At 34.8% G+C, this 22019-nt stretch overlaps 1 protein-coding gene across 5 annotated transcripts in view; it reads left to right on the forward strand.

Moving 5' to 3' along the window:
• The first annotated feature begins 317 nt into the window (after window positions 1–317).
• NUF2 (NUF2 component of NDC80 kinetochore complex) overlaps window positions 318–22019 on the forward strand; it is a 30851-nt gene continuing 9149 nt past the window's right edge. The window contains exons 1-11 of one of the 5 annotated variants that reach the window (XM_082616552.1): window positions 318–439; window positions 3105–3222; window positions 3877–4019; window positions 5223–5297; window positions 6277–6353; window positions 6860–6921; window positions 13446–13543; window positions 14746–14819; window positions 16176–16272; window positions 17157–17219; window positions 19992–20129. In XM_082616552.1, the coding sequence (XP_082472678.1) occupies window positions 3897–4019; window positions 5223–5297; window positions 6277–6353; window positions 6860–6921; window positions 13446–13543; window positions 14746–14819; window positions 16176–16272; window positions 17157–17219; window positions 19992–20129 (807 nt within the window). In that variant the 5' untranslated portion in view covers window positions 318–439; window positions 3105–3222; window positions 3877–3896. Of the gene's footprint in view, window positions 440–618; window positions 725–3104; window positions 3223–3876; window positions 4020–5222; window positions 5298–6276; window positions 6354–6859; window positions 6922–13445; window positions 13544–14745; window positions 14820–16175; window positions 16273–17156; window positions 17220–19991; window positions 20130–22019 lie in introns of those variants that run through there. The other 4 variants (XM_082616553.1, XM_082616554.1, XM_082616555.1 and 1 more) reach the window with 4 other exon arrangements.

Here is a 22019-nt window from a genome sequence, read left to right on the forward strand (position 1 = left end):
ACGTCCTCCTTCCCTTGTCACCTAGAGTTTAGCTCGTCTCCAGAAACCCTCTATTCACTTTCGCTCTTCACCTCGGACGCCAAAACTGTTCAAAGGTCTCACGGAACTTCGTATCAGCCCCGGCCTCCTCCCCAAACCGCGGGGCTCCCATTTCCTGCGGAATTTATATCCGACTAGACGCCAACTCCGCGAAAAATAGTTCCGTTCGGAGACCCGCGTCCTCTCTCGCAACTCCAGCACCAGCCGTCTCGTGTCTATTGAGCCCAACCGGCACCCGGCGCGGCGGAGCGCAGGAAGTGGGCGGGGCGGAACGGGGCGGGAGTTCCAGTAGGAGGCGGCAGGTTTGAAAAGTGACAACGGTCGGTGTTTGCTGATTTTTGAGTTCGCCTGTAGCTGCTCCGTGGACTCGCAGCCTTCCTGTGGGCGGCTGGTGCGGTAGGTGAGCGCAAGCAGACACTCGCGGACAGAGGACGCGAGACTGAGTGTGCCCTCTGGCTCCGGAGCAGCCGGCCGGAGCCGGGACGCGGAGCCTGGCAGTGTTTTCGTTACGCGCAGAGCTGGGGAGGAGGCTGGAGAAGCCAGCCCCTGAGAGGTCGGGAAAAGCTCATAGGTCGTGTTTATTGGATTTTAGTCCCCCAAACAACCTGAGCCCAGTTCCTACGAAACAAATGGGTGTTTGCTGGTACAGCATAGACTACGGGAAAAGAAACTTGAGGTGCAGCTGGTCAGTTAAATCTTGTATTTGTATATTTTTAACCCAGTTATTTAGAAGGTTATGGGGTTGCAGATGCTGGTCCACTGTCTTTGTAGACAAGTCTCCGTTGCTCAAACATCGCTTAACCAAAGTCAAACCCAAAAATCAAAAGGCAAAAATATCATACTTAATCCAAAAGTCAGAGGAAGAGAGCGGTGTATGCATGGCGCTTTGCATGCGTGGCACGATCATTTTCCCTGAATGAGTTCAGGAAACTGTTTACTTAATTTTTTGATGTTGGGAGTCTTTGAGTCTTTTCTCTTCGTTTTTGTTTAGCCTCTGCTTCCTGGGATTTTGATTTCCACGATCTAGTTTATTTTTGAAAAATGAAGTGTCTGAAATTTAATCGATATTCTTTCAATACCTACTGTGCACAGGATCGTGGTGTTGCAAATAAATGAGGAGCGAAGGGGTAATTAGTAGTAAATGCCTGCTTCTTGGTAGGCGATCTGAGGGTCACTTTACATATACTAGGTCATTTATATACTTTATCCCACCAGAGCTCAAACTGTATTGGAAGGCCTCTCTCCCCCTCTCTCCCCTCTGTCCTTTTCTCTCCCTCTCCTCTGTCCGGCTCTCCCTCCCTCTCTACACACACACGTGAATGAATTGGAACTGAAGTTGTACTATCAAAGAAAGATAGAAATTGGATATGGGAGGTGGTTCCAAAAGGAAACATTGGAAGTTTGGGAAACGTCTTGAAGGAGACTAACTTGTAACAGAAAATTCATTAGGTTATTTGATGTGGTGAGTAGCAGGAGTAATTAAAGTATTTTTGTAAAGATGTTACATGATGCATTTGATGTTCTATACAGATTCATCTGATAGCACAGTGTGCAAGACTTTAGAAGAGAGGGATGTGCGATAATAATTAATGAAGATATTTTACACCTCTTTCTCTATTGTGATCATCTCTGATCCAGATATAGTTTGTTTTGGAAAGTTGACTTTTTCTGCAGTCTTTGGGCAATTGATGATTTTTAAATCTATGACTTAGGTGAAAATATAGAATGCATATTTATGTTGAAAAGGACATATAATATATGAGGTGCCAGAATCTGGATCCAAAAAGATTCTGGCTGTAGAAGGAAAGCTTGGAATTATGAAATTCAATAATAGGAAATAGGAATAATAGGAAATTCAATGATAGGAAATGCAAATTACAAAATTCAATAATAGGAAATAGGAATAATAGGAAATTCAATAATAGGAAATGCAAATCCTTGCTTAAGGTTCAAATAATCAATTATGTAAAAAGAACATGGAGAAGTCCTGGCTTGTTGGCTACGAGGTCATGTAAGAAGTCATGGAGAAGCGGGCTATGTTGAAGAAGTTCTGGGAGTTTCAGTCAATCACACACACATATATATATTTGTCAGTAAGTGTTGTAGTAGCACAAGATCAGCAGTGACCATCATCAACTGTGTTGATATTCTGCCCTAAGCAGACCATATCTGGAGTATTGTGTTCAATTTGAGCATTACACTTTAAGAAGACATTGACAAAACAGTTTTAGAGGAAAGTGAGTAGAATGGTAGACTTTCTCAAACAAAGTCATAAAAGGAGTGGCTATTCTTAAATTATACTTACCTTAGACAAGACAGGGCTAAGCAGAGATATGATAGCTTTCTTCACGTTTTTGAAAGTGGAGTCATAAAAACAAAGGATTAATATATTCTATGTAGTTGCAATGACTAGAAGTAGGAACAGAAGGTAAGAGTTACAACAAACATATTTCTACACAGTATGAGAGAGAGTTATCTGATTATTAGAGACATACTAAGGTAGACAGAAAGTTTCCTTGAGACAGTGAATTCTGTGATGTTTGCAAGTGTCTAAGCAGAACTGAGAAGTTATTTGTTACTCATCTTTTAGAATGGCTTCCTGCATTTGTCAGTGGTTAAAGTCGACAAAGCTGCCTTTTAACCCTAACGTTCGGAGAAACATTAGGAGCCTAAAGAAATAGATTTCCAGAACTGTGGGTCATTTCAGTTTGTTTGCAAAAGTGAGTGTATTCACTTCGGATCTCTGGGATCACACTGCTTCCCTAGAGAGTAGGAGATCCATAAGTAATGAACCAAGTATTGTTACCTGAGTGGTGGAGAAAGTGGCTTCTGTTGGTGCTGCTTCTACTACTGTTACTATTGCTATTCTGTTAGGCATAGCTAGAGGTATGGAGAAAACGAAAGTGTCTTAGCTTACTGTTGGCTCACAACGCAGTGCTAGAATTCTATAAACATCATCACAATACACTGTGGCAAGTATTATAACAGAGTTCAGTGCTAGCTGTAGGGTAGTATTTTGAACTGAGTAATTCTTCGTTGTTGATTGGCCCCCTTATGCATTGCAGGATGTTTAGCAACATGCTGGACCTGCTACCCACCAGATTCCAGTAGCATCCTCACTCTAGTCCTGACAACCAAAAGTGTCTCCAAAGTTGTGAGAACTACTGCTCTAGGAGAACACAGGTGGGAATATTTTACTATCTGAGGACATTAGGGGAAGTGGTTTTTTGTTTTATTTTATCTTATTTTTCAAGTTCTCACCCTAGTGATTGGAATTCCTGCCAATTACAGTTGTTTTTTTCTCTCTCTCTTCCTACTTACATCTCAAACCTTATTAATCATCTCACTGTGTGTACATTGAATAGAATGTTAAATCAGAGTACAGTTTTATTATTTATGCTGTTTTGCTGTGGTTTGTGTATAGATTCTGCTGATAGTGTAGCCTATATATCTTGCTTTGAGGATTAATTCTTAGGATAGATCTTATTAAACTCTGTGCCCCCCAGATTTAAAGAAGTTTCTCATCTGTCTGTTCAAGCTGTCTTCTTTCCCATATGAAAGAAAACAGCATTAGGAAAACTAGAAAATGACTGTGTTGCTTTAGAAGAAAAGTTATTTTAGGAGATATATATATATATATATATATATATATATATATATATATATTTGTCTTTAATGTTATCTTACTAGGATGTTTGATGATTTGATGGTAGTTAACACTACTATGAATATAGTTCAACCTTGGGTTGTTAATTTTGTCCTTATATTTATCAACTTCTAGATAATGAAAACTGCTAGTTGTGCCATGCTTCTGATCTTTGTTTTCAATTCCTTCAGATTAACAGGAGACTCCCAAGATGGAAACTTTGTCTTTCCCCAGATATAATGTAGCTGAAATTGTGGTTCATATTCGAAACAAAATCTTAACAGGAGCTGATGGTAAAAACCTCTCCAAGAATGATCTTTCTCCAAATCCCAAGGTAAAATGTGGTTGTGTTTGCATGTGGTTAATGCTATTTGAAAAGAAATTAAACTACTAGGTCTATAGAATGTGGAGAAAGGCATGTATATTACTATTTGATATAGGCTAGTCATTTCAATCCAGAGAAACTCTCTCTCCTAGTGTAATTTTAAAATAACATTAAGTTTATATGTGGGGCAACTTCTACATTCCCATTAGGAATTCAAATCTTTAATATGGTTGTTTTCTCCCCCCACCCTGAAAAAAAAAGCTTCTAAACCATAAGCATATTAAAGTATATTAAACTTTTTATTATCGGAGTAGTGGTCTGAGGGTATCATTTATTGGTAAAGCTTGAAGGAACTTAACTCCAAGTGGTTTCCAATCAGAAAAAGTGCTTAGAAACAGTCTTCTTTGGAAGCTTACAGATTAATTTTCTTGCATTATGCCCCAAGGGGGAATTGACTTGTTTTGACAGACACTGTTCTTTATATCTTTAGTTATTAAATGCAAAAAAGAACTATTCATGTGTCACAGAAAATCCCACAGTCTCCTTCCAGTTTCCTGTGTTCATCTTGAAGTGATAACATAATAAAACCTGGTTTAATGATGTAGAACTTAAACTTTTTGATATTGATGCCTCTTTAATTCTTTAAAATAGAACAAATAATCTCAGAATAAATGAACTTATATATGGATGAGAACACGTTCTATAAGCCAGCATTTGGGAACCACTGATTTAGAAAATAAAAGTTAAAAATCCCATACTATCCTATTAAATTTATACCTCCTGGATCATAGTAGTCACTTTAACAGCTAAGGCATCTTAACCTTAACATCTGAGGCATCAAACAAGGTTTCTTCCCATGTTCTTTTTAAAAAAAGACACCCTCATTATTTTTGTCATATGTCTGACAACCTGTTTTGAAAGACTAACCCATCTTCCATTCCCTAATGTAGATAGATTGCCTGGACTGGATTTGAATATACTTGCTAACATTTTGTATATAAGCTTAAACAACTGATCTTATTGACACTTATCACATGTGAGCAAACTGATAAGTGTATAAGGTGTTTTAAAATTTGGAAAAATTAAGACATATTTCAAGGGGAATGGAGTAATGCTATCACTCTTTTCTTCTTTGTATCCATTTACTATAATATTGGACAGTAATGGTGATAGTGGTGCAACAGAGTATTAAAAGTTATTTTTCTTTTGTAGCCTGAAGTCTTGCATATGATCTACATGAGAGCTTTGCAGATAGTATATGGAATTCGACTGGAGCATTTTTACATGGTGGGTTTAAGATGAGGCAAAATTATGTTTTTTGCTGCATTTCTCGTGCTCACATTGAGTGCTGGTTTTCAGGATGGGAAGTTCTTGACTTTATTTTTAACAAAATCAAGGCTTATTTAAAATTACTGTCACTTACACGGGAATCTTAGGCATAATAATGGCCTATGCTGATAGCTTTAGTAAGATGAAAACTATTACTAAAGACCTAAATGACACAAGTTGTTGATGCTATGCAGTTATTGACAGATTTACAGTTTGTCTTCAGAGACTGTAGTAAGCAACAACAAAGTCTTTACAGATACGGTTCTCTTCTCAGGAAGGACTCCCAAATTAGAGTAGGAGATACGCACTAAGATTGAAAACAACTGAAATAAGGCAATTGAGCTTTTAGCAAATTAGGTATTTCTAGTAGGAAGATTATTTTTCTTAATCTTTTTTTGCTGTTGTTGTTAAATCATCAGGACATCATCTGAAGATGTACAAAAATGTAATATCTGTAGAGTCTCACCAATATTATATATTATTTAAAAATCAAAGGGTTTGTCACTTATTTGCTATGAAACTTGCTAAAGCTTAGTTTCTTTGTCTATAAAATAGGGATAGTACTCTGTCCTACTGTGGTTATAAAAATTAAGAAAGAATATATTGAAAATGCTTAGCATAGTACCTGATATTTAGTAAATGCTAACCATTACCCCTTTATTTTTTTTAACATCTTTATTGGAGTATAACCCCTTTATTTTTTAATTCATTTAAAAAGTCTTTATTGAGCACTGACTGTGAACCTAGCATTATTAATATTAATGGCAACTCTAGTTTTGTGCCAGGATCTGTATTGTTTGCTTGTTTGTTTTAAATTAATGATAATAAGTTAATATATTTTGATTGTAATCTATGATTAAGATTTCTTGAGGCTGAAGATTTTTGTCATTTTGTCTAATCAATGTGTAACTTAGATTTTCTGATTTATTACATTTAGCTGCCAGTGAACTCTGAAGTCATGTATCCACATATAATGGAAGGCTTCTTACCAGTCAGCAATCTGTTTATTCATTTGTGAGTAGAGTCATTATTTTCTTAGTCCACATTCGTATTTACATTACATTCAGCTTTCTTAAAGACATGATTTTCTTTGGGAGGGAATTTCTGCTATTTTTCTTTCCACTCCACCCCATAAATTTCCAAAATTGTACACTTCCAGCAAACACAGGTAACTGCCTCCACCTGTGGCACCTTTAGTTCATTCAATGGATGTATTAAGATATTGTGAGTCTAAAATTGTTGGAGTGTTTTGCATTCTTAGAGAGTCCTAGTACCTCAAAGAGTGTGGGTTATTAGAATCTATAATGATACCTTGGTATTACATGAATATTTGTGTAATATACAAAAAAAGTAGATTTCAGTGCTGTAGGATTATATATTGTAGTAGACTTCTGACTTGGTCCTTTGACATTGAGAAATATATCCAGAAATCTTTTTGAAAATAAGATGTTTATGCCCTTTGGCTTAGTATGTAATTCACAGTACACTTTTCAATATGCTTGCTCCACTTTATCTTCAAGGGACTCATTTCTGCCCATCTGTCGGGTGAATGACTTCGAGATTGCTGATATTCTATATCCAAGTAAGTGAGAATTTAAAACAATTTTTAACGTTTGGCTTCAATCTAACATTTTACCTTTCCATCAATAAATGTGAAAAAAAAAGAGAAAAGACTTCAAGAAACTTGGATTTAGAAAGTATAACTGATTCTCAAGGATGAATTTTTTTCATATCCTATTATTGGAAATTTTTCCTTTGTAAAGCCACAGAAAAGCTGTTTTTCTGATTAGTTTTTCTTAACTCCTTACATTTGAAGAATGTCCTGTAAATTTGAGAATATGAATACAAATAATATGCAAGCTATGATGTTGCACAGTGTGTTAATTATACCAGTTTTATCAAATGTAGTAATCACTTTTTACCATGAAGAAAGTACCTTTTAGCACTGATAATAGTCATGATATTATACTAAAATGTAAAATTCTCCTAACTTTGTGTCCGTTTATTCATTTGACCCTTTTGTATTTATCTACCAGGTTATCTTATGTTGGAAGATATTTGGTGTGCTATTTAAAAATTTGTTTTTTATCCTCTTTTGGATCTCCTTTTTTGGTTGTTTATTGACATATAATTTACATAAAAGGTCACCAATTTTAAATGCATAATTGAATAAATCTTAACAAATATATACAGTTATATAACCAGTGCCACAATCATGACCCCCCAAAGTTCCCTGACATCCCTTTGAAGTCAGTTTCCTTTGGTCACCCCCTTTTACCTGCAATCATTGATCTGCTTTTTATCACTATAATTTTTTGACTTTTCAGAACTTCATGTAAATGAAAGCCTATAGTCTGTAGTCTTTTGTGTCTGGCTTCTTTAACTTAGCATAATGCTTTTGAGATTTGTCCATGTTATTGCATTTACTAGTACTTTGTTTCTTTTATTTTGGAATAGTAGTGTATCATAAGTATATACCACAATTTGTTTATCCATTGTCCAGTTGATAGACATTTGAATTGTTTCCAGTTTTTGGCCATTGCGAATAAAGTTGCTGTGAACATTAGTGTACAAATCTTTGTATGCACATGTTTTCATTTCTCTGGGTAAACACTAGAAGTAGAAATTCTGGTTCATGTCGTAAGTACATGCTTAACTTTTTAAGAAACTGCCAAATGGTTCTTCAAAGTGGCTGTTTCATGAAGCTAGTGCATTACCACTAGCAATATGTGATAGTTTCAATTGCTACATATCCTCCCTGGGCTTGATATTGTAGGTGTTTAATTTGACATGCTAGAGGCTGTCTAGTTGTATCTCATGGTTTTAATTCACATCTCCCTGATGACTAGATAATAATGAGCATATTTTCATATGCTTACTTACTATCCATATGTCTTTGGTGAAGTGTCTATTTGAATCATTTACCTACTTTTTAAAAATTAAATTGAGTTAGAAGGCTTCTTCAGATATTTTGGAAACAAGTAGTTTATCAGGTATGTGTTATGAAAATATCTTCTCTTGGTCTGTTGCTTGCCTTTTTAATTTCATAACTGTGTCTTTTCAAAGCAAAATATATTTCAATTTTGAATACTCTAATTGATCATTATTTTTCTTTTGTCATTCATGAAACTATTTTTTGTGTTCTACCAAGAAATCTTGGCCTCAAGGATTTATTTGGCTAAATTTTATCCTATATTTTGCTGTAAGCGTATTGTAGTTTCAGCTATTATCGTTTAATGCCTGAATTTTTGTATATAATCTGAGGCAAAGGTCAAGGTTCATTTTTTTTTCCTTTATGCATATGGTTATGAAATTATTCTAGCACCACTCATTGAAAAGATTATCCATTCCCCATTGAATTACCCAGCACTTCGGTCAAAAGTAATTGATTAACCACTGTACATCTATTAGGATGGCAAAAATCTAAAACACTGACAGTACCAAATGCTCATGAGGATATGGAGCAACAGGAACTCTCATTCACTGCTTGTGGGAATGCAAAATGGTATAGTGACCTTGGAAGACACTTTTCAGTTTCTTACAAGACTAAATGTATTCTTACTGTATGATCCAGTAGTCATGCTCCTTGGTGTTTACCCAAACGTGTTGAAAGCTCATGTCCACACAAAAACCTGCAAACAGATATTTGTTGCAGCTTTATTCATAATTGCCAAAATTTAGAAGCATCCAAGATGTCCTTCAGTAGGTGAATGGATGAACTAGTACATCAAGACAGGGGAATATATTCAGTGCTATAAAGAAATGAGCTATCAAACAATGAAAAGACATGCAGGAATCTTAAATGCATATTACTAAGTGTAATAAATCAATTTGCAAAGGCTATTTACAGTACCATTCCAATTATGACAATCTGGAAAAGGCAAAACTTATGAAGATAGTAAAAAGATCGTTGTTTGCCAGGGACTGCGGGGAGGGAAGAATGGATAGCCAGGGCACAAGAGGATTTTTAGGGCAGTGAAACTATTGTGTATGATACTGTAATGATGGATACGTGTAATTATACATTTGTCAAAACCCATAGAATGTGCAACTCTAAGAGTGAACCCTAATGTGAACTATGGTCTTTGGCTGATAATGATGTGTCAGTGTAGGATCATCTTTTGTAACAGATATACCACTCAGGTGGGGGATGATAGTGGAGTAGGCTGTGCGTGTACAGGGACATAGCGTGTACGGAAACTACTTTCTGCTCAATTTTTCTGTGAACTAAAGTGCTCTAAGAATTCTGTTTTAAAAAGTCAATGATCATATATATATATGAGTATATTTCTGGCTTCACTCTTTGCTCCATTGATCTATATGTCTGTCTTTACACCAACCATACTACCTTGATTACTTTAGCTCTATAGTAAGTCTTGAAATCAGGCAGTGGAAGTCCTGCAACTTTGTTCACTTTTTCAAAATTGTTTTAGTTATTCTGGTCTTTTGTATTTCCATATAAATTTTAGAATCAGCCTGTAACTTTCAACCCCCCTCCACTCCCCATAGCCTACTAGAATTTTGACTGAGATTACTTTGAATGTATAGTTCATTTGGGGGATAATTGACAACTTGATAATATTGGGTCTTCTAATCCATGTGTATATCCCTCCATTTATTTAGGTTGTCTTTAATTTTTCACAACAATGTTTTATAATTTTCAGAGTATAGGCCATATACATTTTGATAAATTTATCCCTAAGTACTTCAATTTTAAGGGATATTGTAAACTTCTTTTAGTTTAAATTTCTGATTGATTGGTCATTGCTAGTGTAGAGAAACAATTAATTTTTATATATTGACCTTATTTCTAGTAGATTCTTTAAAATAGATTCCTTAGGGTTTTCTACACGGACAATCATATTGTTTGAGAACAAAGACAGTTTTACTTCTTTTCCAGTCTAGATGTATTTTACTTATTTTTCTTTCCTTCTGCAGTGGCTAGGACTTCTAGCGTAATGTTGAATTAAAGTGGTGAGAGCAGGCATCATTGTCTTTTCCTGATCTTGAGGGGAAAGCATTTAGGCTTTCACCAGTAAGTATAATGTTAGTTTTAGGATTTCCTTAGTTTGCCTTTATCAGGGTAAGCAACTTCTATTCCTAGTTTGTTTCGTGAATGGGTGTTGACTTGTTTTAAATTGCTTTTCTGCATCTAGTGAGAAAATCAAGTGGTTTCTCTTTTTCAGTCTAGTGGATTACATTGTTTGATTTTTGAATGTTAAACCAGCTTTGTATTCAGGATGAACCCCATTTGATTATATACATTATGTTTTTTAATATATTGCTGGATTTGATTTGCTAATATTTTGTTGTGTTTTTGTGATGATGTTCATAAGGGCTACTGGTCTGTAATTTTTTTGTAATTTTACTGCAGTGACAGACTTTGGATATCAGGGTATCGCTGGCCTCTTAGGATGAGTTTACAAAGATTCCCTCTTTCATTTCCATGAATAATTTTGTAAAATTTGTGTTATTTCTTCCTTAAATGTTTGGTAGAATTCACCAGTAAATCCATCTGGGACTGGAGTTTTCTCTGTGAGAAGGTTTTAAATTAATTAATAATTCAATTTTTTTTTTAATAAATAAAGGGCTACCCTGTTTGTTTATTCCCAAAGCTACTGAATAAGCTTTTGTAGGCTACCTTTTTCAGCAAGTTTATCCATTTCATTTAAATGGGCAAATTTATTAACATAAAGTTGCTCCTAATTTTCCTGTATCATTTTAATAGTCTTTGGGGTTAGTAGTGATGTCCCATCTCTCATTCTGACATTAGTAATCCATTTTTTCACTCTTTTATTTTTCCCTGATCAGTCTGGCTAGACGTTTATCAATTTTGTTGAGCTTTTAAAATAACTAGATTTTTGTCTCACTGATTTTTATGTATTTTATTTCTGTTTTCTGTTTTATTGGTTTTTGTGCTATTGCTATTCCTTCTTTTTTCATGCTTGCTTTGGGTTTGCTCTTCTTTTTTTTTTTTTCTCCTAGTTTTTTAAAGGTTAGAAGCTGAGGCCATCAGTTTGAGATCTTTCTTCTTTCCTAAATAGGTGTTTAGTGCTAATAAATTTCCCTCTAGCCCTGCTTTAGCTGTGTCCCACAGACTGATTATAGATGGTTTTGTGTGTGTGCGCGCATGCGCGTGTGTACACGTACACATGCCTTTTGGATTATAAATTTAAGCTCATCTTCAGCAAGATAGTCCTGTGCTTCTTTGGCTTCTGGGGTTGAGGCCATATCCCTCCTGAGATATCTTTTGCTTTTGGAAGTTATTCCAGGATTATCATTGGCTAAAGACCACTTTTTATCTTAATTCCTAATTTTGATAGTTCTTGGATCAAATATATACTTTAATTTAAACCAAAAACCCATATGGCAATGGGCCCAAGGTTTAGAATTCTCAGAGGAGACTATTTCCTTACTAGAGACAAGGCTGAGCCACTAGTAACTTTGTCATTTCCCTGCACTGTTATGATAAATTTTTCTTTCCTTAATCTACCTTTTCTCTAAGGATGTAGCCCTTCTAGAGTCCCACATCTAGTAGGTATCTCAGTTCCATTTCCCTGTGTCATGTGAGTCCAAGGCATCATCACCTGTTTCTATATGAAAGTTAATAATCTAAACCACTTGCTTACTCAACCTGGAGTTATTCTCTCTTGGTTCTCCTCATTTCTGGCTGGTTTTTTTTTTTTTTCTTTAATAAATTTATTTATTTATTTAATTTTTGGCTGTGTTGGGTCTTCGTTGCTGTGCATGGGCTTTCTCAAGTTGTGGCGAGCGGGGACTACTCTTCGTTGTGGTGCGTGGGATTCTCATTGTGGTGGCTTCTCTTGTGGAGCACAGGCTCTAGGTGCGCGGGCTTCAGTAGTTGCAGCACGCAGGCTCAGTAGTTGTGGCTTGCGGGCTCTAGAGCGCAGGCTCAGTAGTTGTGGCGCACAGGCTTAGTTGCTCCACGGCATGTGGGATCTTCACGGACTAGGGCTCGAACCCGTGTCCCCGGCATTGGCAGGCGGATTCTTAACCACTGCGCCACCAGGGAAGTCCCTGTCTGGCTGTTTTTAATAAGACTCTCTTTATCACATGTTTTCAGCAATTTGATTATAATGTGCCTTTGGGGATTTTATTTTATTTTATTTTATTACCCCCACTTAGATTTGCTCACTTCCTTGGATATGTTTATAGTTTCTATCAAATTTGGAAAATACTTAGCTATTTTATAAAAGTTTTTTCTGCCATTCTTTTTTGTAGGACTCCAATTACACATTTGTTATGCTGCTTGATATTGTCCCTCAGTTCATAAGTTCTCTATTCTTTTTTTTCTCTCTGGTCTTCATTTTAGATAGCTTTTATTGCTATGTCTTCAGTTTCACTAATCCTTTCATCTGTATGTCTAATCTGCTCTTAATCCTATCTAGTGCATTTTTCATTTCAGGTATTTTATTTTTCAATTGTAAAATTTTATTCAGGTTTTCCCTTTCTCTCCTTATAATGCTAATGCTTTTCTCTACCTTCCTGAACAAATGGAATATATTTATAGAATATATTCATAGGCTGAATGAATTCAAAGGCTGAATCAAGAAGATAGAGTTTTTATAAATTCTAGTTGCCTTGGCCTCTTCAGACTCTAAAAATTATAGTTGCTTTGGTCTCTCCAAACTCTAAACTCTTATCTTCATGACTCAGCAAAACCCATGAGTTCTGTTTATATTCTACCTCCCTGGGGTACAGCCTGAAAATTCCCTTAAGTGGTGGGCTAGTGCATTCATTAATAGGATTCACCTCATTTACTTCTCTTGTGGATTGCTGTCCTATATTGCTTGTTGTTCAGTGTCTAAAATTTGTTGTTTTATATTTTTTTTCTGGTTTTCTGGTTGTTTAAGATGAGATAGTAAATCTGGTTGGTCTCTGTTGTTCTTTCATGGTCAAAGTGCTTTTTTTTGGTTAAGATAATTCTGATCATCAAGTTAGAGCAGAAGTTCTTCACTTTGGTTAATTAGCGTACACACTTTTTTGTTCTGTAACTATGAGTGGAATATATGGTGGAAAAAGGATAAAATTTCACTTTTATATTGTTTCAAAGATTTATTTAAGGAGTCTTTCTTTGTATTTTAGAGGCAAAACGGACAAGTCGGTTTTTAAGTGGCATTATCAACTTTATTCACTTCAGAGAAGCATGCCGTCAGACATACATGGAGTTTCTTTGGCAATATGTAAGATTTAAGTGTATTTTTTGGGTCACATACCAGATCAATAACATCATTTGTGCACCACTAATCTGTTTTGAAATGGTTGTCACAGATACCTAATTGTTTTATGGCCATTAGAATTAAATTTACATATCAATATTATATTCATATGAAATTGCAGATTTTAGTAAGCTGATCTCAGAATGAGATTTTCTTCTATATTTGGTATCATTAGGGAGAAGCTGGGGTTTTTGTTTTAATTTTGTAGCTGAGACTCTTTTTCCTTTATTAGGAAATGTAAGGGAAGAGAATAATGATAACCCATTCCTTTTCTTTGAAGTTTAATAGATAATGTAGTGTTCTTTATATAATTGAGGTATTTGACTTATATATTTGCTTTCTAAATAATGGCCTAATTAGGTGTTTTGTTCTATTTATCATGCTTACTCAGCATTGCATTATAAGATTCAGTTCAAGAAAATCACTTTAACAGATAGAAACTCATTTCATTAACAATTTAGGGAATTTGGAAAGATTATGGGTCATCTGTGTGATTTGTTCCCATCTGTCCGCAGTTTGAGGGTACCATACTTTTAGAAAAGCACCGGAGTAACACCAGAGAATTAGGCCTTTAGTGACTGAGCTACATTGATAAATATTTCCTTGTACAAATCATGTTCAGCTTATACCACCTAAACATCACATACTCTCCAAAGTGTACAGATGTATGTGCCAACACATACAAACACACAATTTAGTTTGGCTAATTTCACTACATATTTTTAAGACATGGCTCAGACATCTGTCATTTCTATGAACCCTCTGCGATACACCTTCCCAGCCATTGCCCAAGTTGGATAGGATGTCATTATAATCAGTTCTATGACAAGTTGTTTTGTAGTTTTATATTCGTTTTTCTGACTCGTCAAGGAGACTGAACTACTTAAGTCGAGGAACTATAAGTTAGTCTTCTTGGGAATTATTCCTGGTACCTAGCACAGGGCCTGACTGTAGTAAGAACTCAACATTTGTGTGTTGAATAAGTAAAGGAATTCCTAAGTCACTTGTCGTAAATGCCTAATTCTTTCTTAAATTTCTTATTTCTCATGGTGTAAGTTGTAGAGTGAGGAAGCATTTTGTAGCCAGTACCAGTAGATATTTTTTTAAACATGTCTCTGATTATGTTGAAAAACACTAATATGAAATTGTTAAAATTGCTTTAATAGAAATCTTCTGTGGACAAAATGCAGCAGTTAAATACTGCACACCAGGAGGCAATAATGAAATTGGAGAGACTTGAGTAAGTAGGAGATTTACAAATAAAATAAATGCAATTTCAAAATGCAAAATGAATATAAGTAGTATTTTACAGTCTGCAGTCTACTTCATCTCTTTTATCTTCCTTATTAAATAGCAGAGTGTTTTTAGTTTACCTTTTTTGAAAAAGAAAAACTAGCTTTTCTTCTTTCTAACTTTTAGTGCATAATTTACTCTTTTACTTCTTTTTTTGTTGTTAGTGCATCAGCCAGACATGTTTAAAGCCATTAACTTACTCTCCTAAATTATATCTAGTGGTATTTATCTTACATAGGTGAGCAGCAACTGACAGGATTCTCTTTTTTCCTTCAGATCAGTTAATTCTGTTAAAATTTTTATTCCTTCCACAGAGGTTTGCTGTTTTGTTTTGTTTTGTTTTTTGACTCAAAGGTCAGATAGGAGAAGGAATCATTCAAGGGTTATGATTTCTTGGCTTTATATATATTGATTTTGAACAAAAGGATTTTTTTATCCCTTCTAATATGTTGATGTCTTTGGATTTTTCTGTTTCAGGTGAGAGCTCTTTTTTAGCCTGCCCTGGCATAAATTGCCTTTAGAGACAGCAGCAAGCTGAAAAGACTGGGAGTAGGAGGCAGATATTAAAATTTAACATGGTAAATTCACCATAAACCAAGTCAAAAGAGAAATGACAAACTGGAAGATAATATTTGCAACATATGCAGCAAAGCCTTACTACCTCTAATAACAAAGGCCATGTAATATTCTTAATATACAAAGAACTCCTACAAACTGATAGGAAAAAAGATAATGGAAAAAATGGGCAAAGGCTATAAACAGGGAATTTACAGAGGATTAAGTACAGATAGCTAATTAAAAATATGTAAAGATTGTTAAACCCAATAGCAGTCAAGGAAATGAAAATTAAAGTAACAATTCTACACCATGTTTTAAAAACTAAAGTTGAGAACATTCATATGGAAGAGACTGAAACGTGTAAGTGCTATTAGGAAGGATTAGTAGAGCAAAAGAAATGGGTGATACAGGAGAGAGATGTGAAATGAGAGCCAGAGCAGAGGTGGAGGAATCAGCACTAAAATTAGGAGTGGAGTTAGAAAGGGTAGGTATGTATGCAGATGAGTCCACACAGAGATTTGGTGGCAGGAAGTTGAAGGAGCTCATCTGATTTTTATTTTCTCTTTGTAGTAGAGGCCAGCCAGGTCATGGATTTTAAATTACTGTCATTTGGAAGAATGAGAACTCATAAACATGAAAGCAGATAGTTTTTTTCATTTAAGTTATTGGAGGGCAGAGACTGGTTTTGGCCTTTCAAGGTTAAGAACTTGATATATGTTATTTTAATTTATTTTGCTGTGTGCAGTTCTGTTCCAGTTGAAGAGCAAGCAGAGTTCAAGCAGCTTTCAGATGATATTCAGGAGCTGCAGCAATCGCTGAATCAAGAGTTTCGTCAAAAAACGGTATCTGTTGTTGGACACCTTAAACTTTTTAAAAGTTTTTTTGTAGATGTGGAGGAGCTAAGATCACATTGCTTTCAGTTACTAAAGAAATGGGGTATATCGCTGTGTCCATTTGTGCACCTTATAACAGATACATACTTCTGTTGTCCAGGTCAAACCATGATTATTTATTGATGTTGTCAAAGGTATATGCTATCTTGACTAGAATTTTTTAAGATTTTTCTGTGTCTAAACCTGATGTTTCCAAACTGTGTGCTGAGGCGCCCTGGATACTGCAGCAAACCCTCAAGGGTGCTTCAGGATATTTTAAATTTTAAAGGGAAACAACATTCAGCATCAGTCATACACTGCTTGAACTTTTCTAGCTCAAGGTAGTTCACAGTTTCAACATGAACTCACGTTACCTTCCTTTCGTATCTTTGTGAACATGGGTTTTTGGCTTTTGCCATGATAAAAAGCAAGTGCTGTGTGAAAATCATCGTGCAACAAGAAATAAGAATTGTCTGTGTACAATGATTATAAGATGTGTGAATTTGTGCAGTGCCCAATTTTTGCAGTACACACATCCAATTTGGAAATAGCTGTGGCTGTTTAAGAATAAAATAAAAATAGTATTTTTCTTTCAATTTGTATGTATTACTTTTTCAAAGGGCTACTAAGTTATCAGGACATAAATACTTATTCAGATATTTGGATTTAACTACTTAATAAAGGAACTGTTAGGTGTTTCTTTTGGCTTTAGGGTCATAATGAACAGAAAGTTTGAGATTATCTGGTCTAATCATTTAATTCCTCTCCTTTCTTACTTTTATTTTATTAAAAAGCATTGACTAAATTTAAATGTTTTGAATCATTATAAAGCAGTTGTTTGCTTCTTTCCCTAGATAGTGCTGCAAGAGGGAAATTCACAAAAGAAGTCAGATATTTCAGAGAAAACCAAGCGTTTGGTAAGCATCTTTTCATTTAACTAGCATTTAAGGTTTGAATCTTTTGTTTGGAGGAGTGTTTTAACTGTGCGTTATTATTGTTAAATGTTTCTCTCTTTTTCCCTTAAAGTGAAACTAATTTAACTTTTTCCAATTTAAATATAATAGATGACTATTGTTTTAAAAAATATGGAAACACAAAAATGTATGACAGAAGTAAGTGAAAATCACCTGAAAGCTCACCACTCAATCAGATACATGTCATAGATTACACTTCTCTGTGCAAATATACACATATATATGTAATTCTACATAAATGATATTACACTCTACACATCTCAAACCTGCTTTTTTTTCATTTTACAATATAGTGTAAATAGTTATCACGTCAATATATAGCCTCATTATTTTAATAACTGCATATAGTTGTTCATTCTATGTATATACCTTAATGTAGATTGTTTTAGTGTCCTATTGATAGACATTCACATTGCTTCTAATTTTTTTGCTATTGAACAATAGCACATGTGTGTTACACACCTACACATGTACCTGTATATTTGTGCACCAGGCTGCTTTTTATCATAGAGTAGATTCCTAAATGTAGGATTTCTGGGTTAAAGGGAATCACACTTAAATTTGGCCCACATTGCCAAACTGACTTCTAAAAAGATATCAATTTGCACTTCTACCAGTAGAATATGAGAGTATTCTTTTCCCTACATTGTTGTCAAAAGTGGATGTTTTAACTTTTTTTTTCTTTTTATCTTTGTCATTCTTATAGGGGGAAAAAAACACCTCATTTTAATTTTGATTTTTTTTTTTTTTTTTAGTGACTTAGACCACCATTCAGTGATTTGTTGTTATTTGTTGCTTTGTGAAGTACCTGTTTATGTACCTTGTTTATTTCATTTTTTTTTTAAGTCCATGAATTAGGGGTATTAACTCTATTTATCTTTCAAATTCATCATTTTTTCCTATTGGCAGGTTTATGTACTTATGTAGTAAAATTGATAGATACAGTGTTCTACATTTGGGTTTAACTCTGTACATAGAAAGGCCTATCTTATTCCTCATTTTTTAAATCCCATATTTTCTCTTGTACTTTTATTATTTCCCTATTATTTTTTCTTTGTTTTTTTAAGTAAATTTATTTATTTTTGGCCGCGTTGGGTCTTTGTTGCTGCATGTGGGCTTTTCTCTAGTTGCAACAAGCGGGAGGCTACTCTTCATTGTGGTGCGCAGGCTTCTCATTGCTGTGGCTTCTCTTGTTCTGGAGCATGGGCTCTAGGCGTGCAGGCTTCAGTAGTTGTGGCTTGCAGGCTCTAGAGCGCAGACTCCGTAGTTGTGGCGCACGGGCCCAGTTGCTCCACGGCATGTGGGATCTTCCCGGACCAGGGCTCGAACCCATGTCCCCTGCGTTGGTAGGCAGATTCTTAACCACTGTGCCACCAGAGAAGTCCCCCTATTATTTTAATGTTTATACTCTATAGCTATCTGAAATTTACTTTGGTATAATATATTCCTTATTTTTCTGTCACTTCTATTGGCAGATGTTTTCATCAGAGTAGTATTGACTATGGTTCAATTTTATTATTCATTTCTCTCTGTCCCATTTAAATCTATATTAAAACAAAATCACTTTGTAGTTAAAATAGCAAATTTAGGCTTTTTGTAAAGGGAAGAAAATTGATGAAAGTCAATGCTAATGTAAGGAAAATGATCTCTAATTTTGTAGGGCGTTAAAAGAGTAGATAATGTGGTGGTGCGCTAAATTCTAAGAATAAAGTAAATAATATTGTTTCAAGCATTCAGTTTTGGCCTCTGAGTTAGTTGATGAAAAGATAAGAACTTTAAAAAATTTTTTACTTAGAAATAATTGAGGCAAATTATACAAGCTGTATAGTAATACATTCCTATTGTAAAATACTCAGATAACACACATATGCGTATATATATAGAGAGAGAGAGGGAGAGAGAGAGAGACATGAAAGGCTCTCTTCTCTCTACCAACTGTACCTAGAGGTTACACTTTTCCAGTCCTTTTTCTGTGCCGTTACATGCACAGATATAGGTGTATATAGTCATTTGTTGCTGTTTTGTTGTTCTGTTTTCATAGGGATGGATTTGTGTTATACAAGAGAATTCTCAGATACCCTTCATCTTAATTCCCCAAATGGTTTGAAATTCAGGAGAAAGAAATTTGTTTTAGTTTAGTAACTGTGTAGTGAGTACCTTCTCAGTGCTATTACTTTCACTGGGTTCTGGGAAAGCAAAGATAACTGTTCACAATCCCAGTTTGCTCATTTAATTCAGAAACACGTATTAAATACATAGTTATAGTATCACATGTACAATAACTGTTTATAGAAGGTATACAGAGGAAGTAGGAACAGGATTTTCAAGGATTAATAGAAACTCACTTGCAGTACAGGAATGGGATGATGGTACTCAGGAGGACCATACTATCAGAGAGAGATCACTTATAATTGTCCAGACATAAGACCGACTATATTACCAGATTGTAGAGTGTAGTAGGAAGCTGGTGGAAGATGATACTGGAAAGGAGAGTAAGAGCTACATAATGAAAGATCTTGAATGGTGTGTTAGGGAGCCTGATCTTTGGCCTGCAGACAGATGTGAGCAATCAAGCAGGGGAGTGATGTGGTCAAAATTTAACTTAACCCCCACTACAACAAACACAGACCCATTTCTTTGTTCTTTTCCATTACTGTAGTGGCTAATCACCAGTTTTATTATTATATCTAACATATAAAAATGTTTTCTCAACAGAATGAACTAAAATTGTCAGTGGTTTCTTTGAAAGAAGTACAAGAGAGTTTGAAAACAAAAATTGTAGATTCTCCAGAGAAGCTTAAGAATTATAAAGAAAAAATGAAAGATACAGTCCAGAAGCTTAAGAATTCCAGAGTGAGTTTCCTTTTTATTTTAATGCTTTTCTCTTTTTCTTTTTAGCAACTCTTGTTTGTTTGTTAATTTTCTAATTTCCAGATTATCTATACATCTCTTCTTCTTAGGCTTTTTGCCCTTGTCTTTAATTTTTAGCTCTTCTCTAAAATGGATGTAGGAAAAGAAGTATAATTTCAAGACATTTGTTTAATTATGCAACAAATTTTTGAGGCTTTTGCCCTGGGTGATCAAAACAGAAATGACCTGTCCTCATGAGACTTAGTTATTTTATCTTAAGTGAGAAAGGTGTTAAACAATTTTAAAATCAGTTATATAATTATAAATTATAATATGTATTATGAAAAAGTATAGGGTGTGCATGTGTAGAGGCAGGTAGTATATGGGAACTCTCTGTACCTTCTGGTTAATTTTGCTATGTACCTAAAACTGCTCTAAAAAATAAAGTATATTTTTAAAAAAGCACCAAAAAGAGAAACAAACAAATAAAAAATAGGATAGGGTGCTTCAAAATAACATAATGAGAGTAACCTAGTTTAGTATTATGGAAATCAAGAGGTGAAGGTGGGAAGGAATGGAAATTTATGTCGACATCTGAAGGATGAACAGAGGTTATATTATATTAATAAATTGATATTGGAAGAGCATTCAAGGCAGAGGGAACAGCATATGCAAATTCTATGAGGTAGTAGTAGAGAGTAAGTTATATTCAAGGAAGAAAGCATGATGTATAAGAAGGAGAATGGCATGAGATGATGATGGAAAAATGGGCAACGGGCAGATTATTCAGGGTGCTGGATTTTACCTTAAGAGCAAGGGCATACCACTGGCTAGTTTAAAAGGGGAGTGTTGGAACATGGTTTAAGTTTAAAAAGATTATGGGTTACTCTGGGAGATGGATTGAGGTATGTGGGACAAAAGTAGAAGTGGGTAGACAATTTAGCATCCTTTATGAGGAAAGGTTTTTAAACTATTAATTAAAAAGAACATTTCTGGTTTATCTCTGAATTTGTTATTCAAGTCATTCCTGATAATTGAGAATTATCACATGGGAATAGACAAAGATTACTAGAACAGAAATGAGAGCTCAGAAATAGATCTGAGTATTTATGAGATTGATTTATTTAATAAGCAATTCTGATTCAATTGGCAGTTCAGCTAGATGAAAAGCAAGTTGGGTCTATACCTTGCACCATTTACAAAAATAATTTTTAATTGGATTGAAAATTTAACAAGTTTAGAAATTTTAGGAGAACACTTGTATTATCTTGGACTGGGATAGAGTTTTTAAATTAAGATTGGAAACTCAAAAGCTATAGAGAAAAGTAGACGTGTGGAACATATATATAGTGCATATGACAGGTAAAGGGATTATATCCATGATATGCAAAGACACAAAAGAGTACAAATTAGTAGGAAAAAGACAACTTAATGGAAAAATGAGCTGAAATATGATTAAGCATTTCACTGAAGACAAAATCCAACTGGTTTATAAGGTGGGAGGAGAGGTAGACTAGTGGGGAAAGGAAAGAAGCCTTTGTATTGTTGCAGTGCTTGTGGTAAACATATACTCATTTCCTAATTTTAGAAGAAGAATTAATCTTTTTGAAAGAATTAGCTGTAGTAATAGTTATTATACAAATGAATAGGAAGATTATAATTGGTAATATAATTGCCCAGGAATAATCAGGAGTAGTTTGAGTATTAGCAGAAATGAACTCTTTTAAAATCATTATGAATAACCTTTGGAAGGCACTTCAATGAGTGATTTAGTAAAATTATGGTAGTTTTTCTTTGTTCAAGGATATTTGGCAATTAGGAAGCATAATTATATGTGCTTAGACACATGTCAGTAATAGTGCTTTGTTACTGACCTAGAAACTTAATTGTTCT

This window comes from Mesoplodon mirus, assembly GCF_964341445.2.
Source record: "Mesoplodon mirus genome assembly, chromosome: 3".
Classification (NCBI taxonomy): Eukaryota; Metazoa; Chordata; class Mammalia; order Artiodactyla; family Ziphiidae; genus Mesoplodon; species Mesoplodon mirus.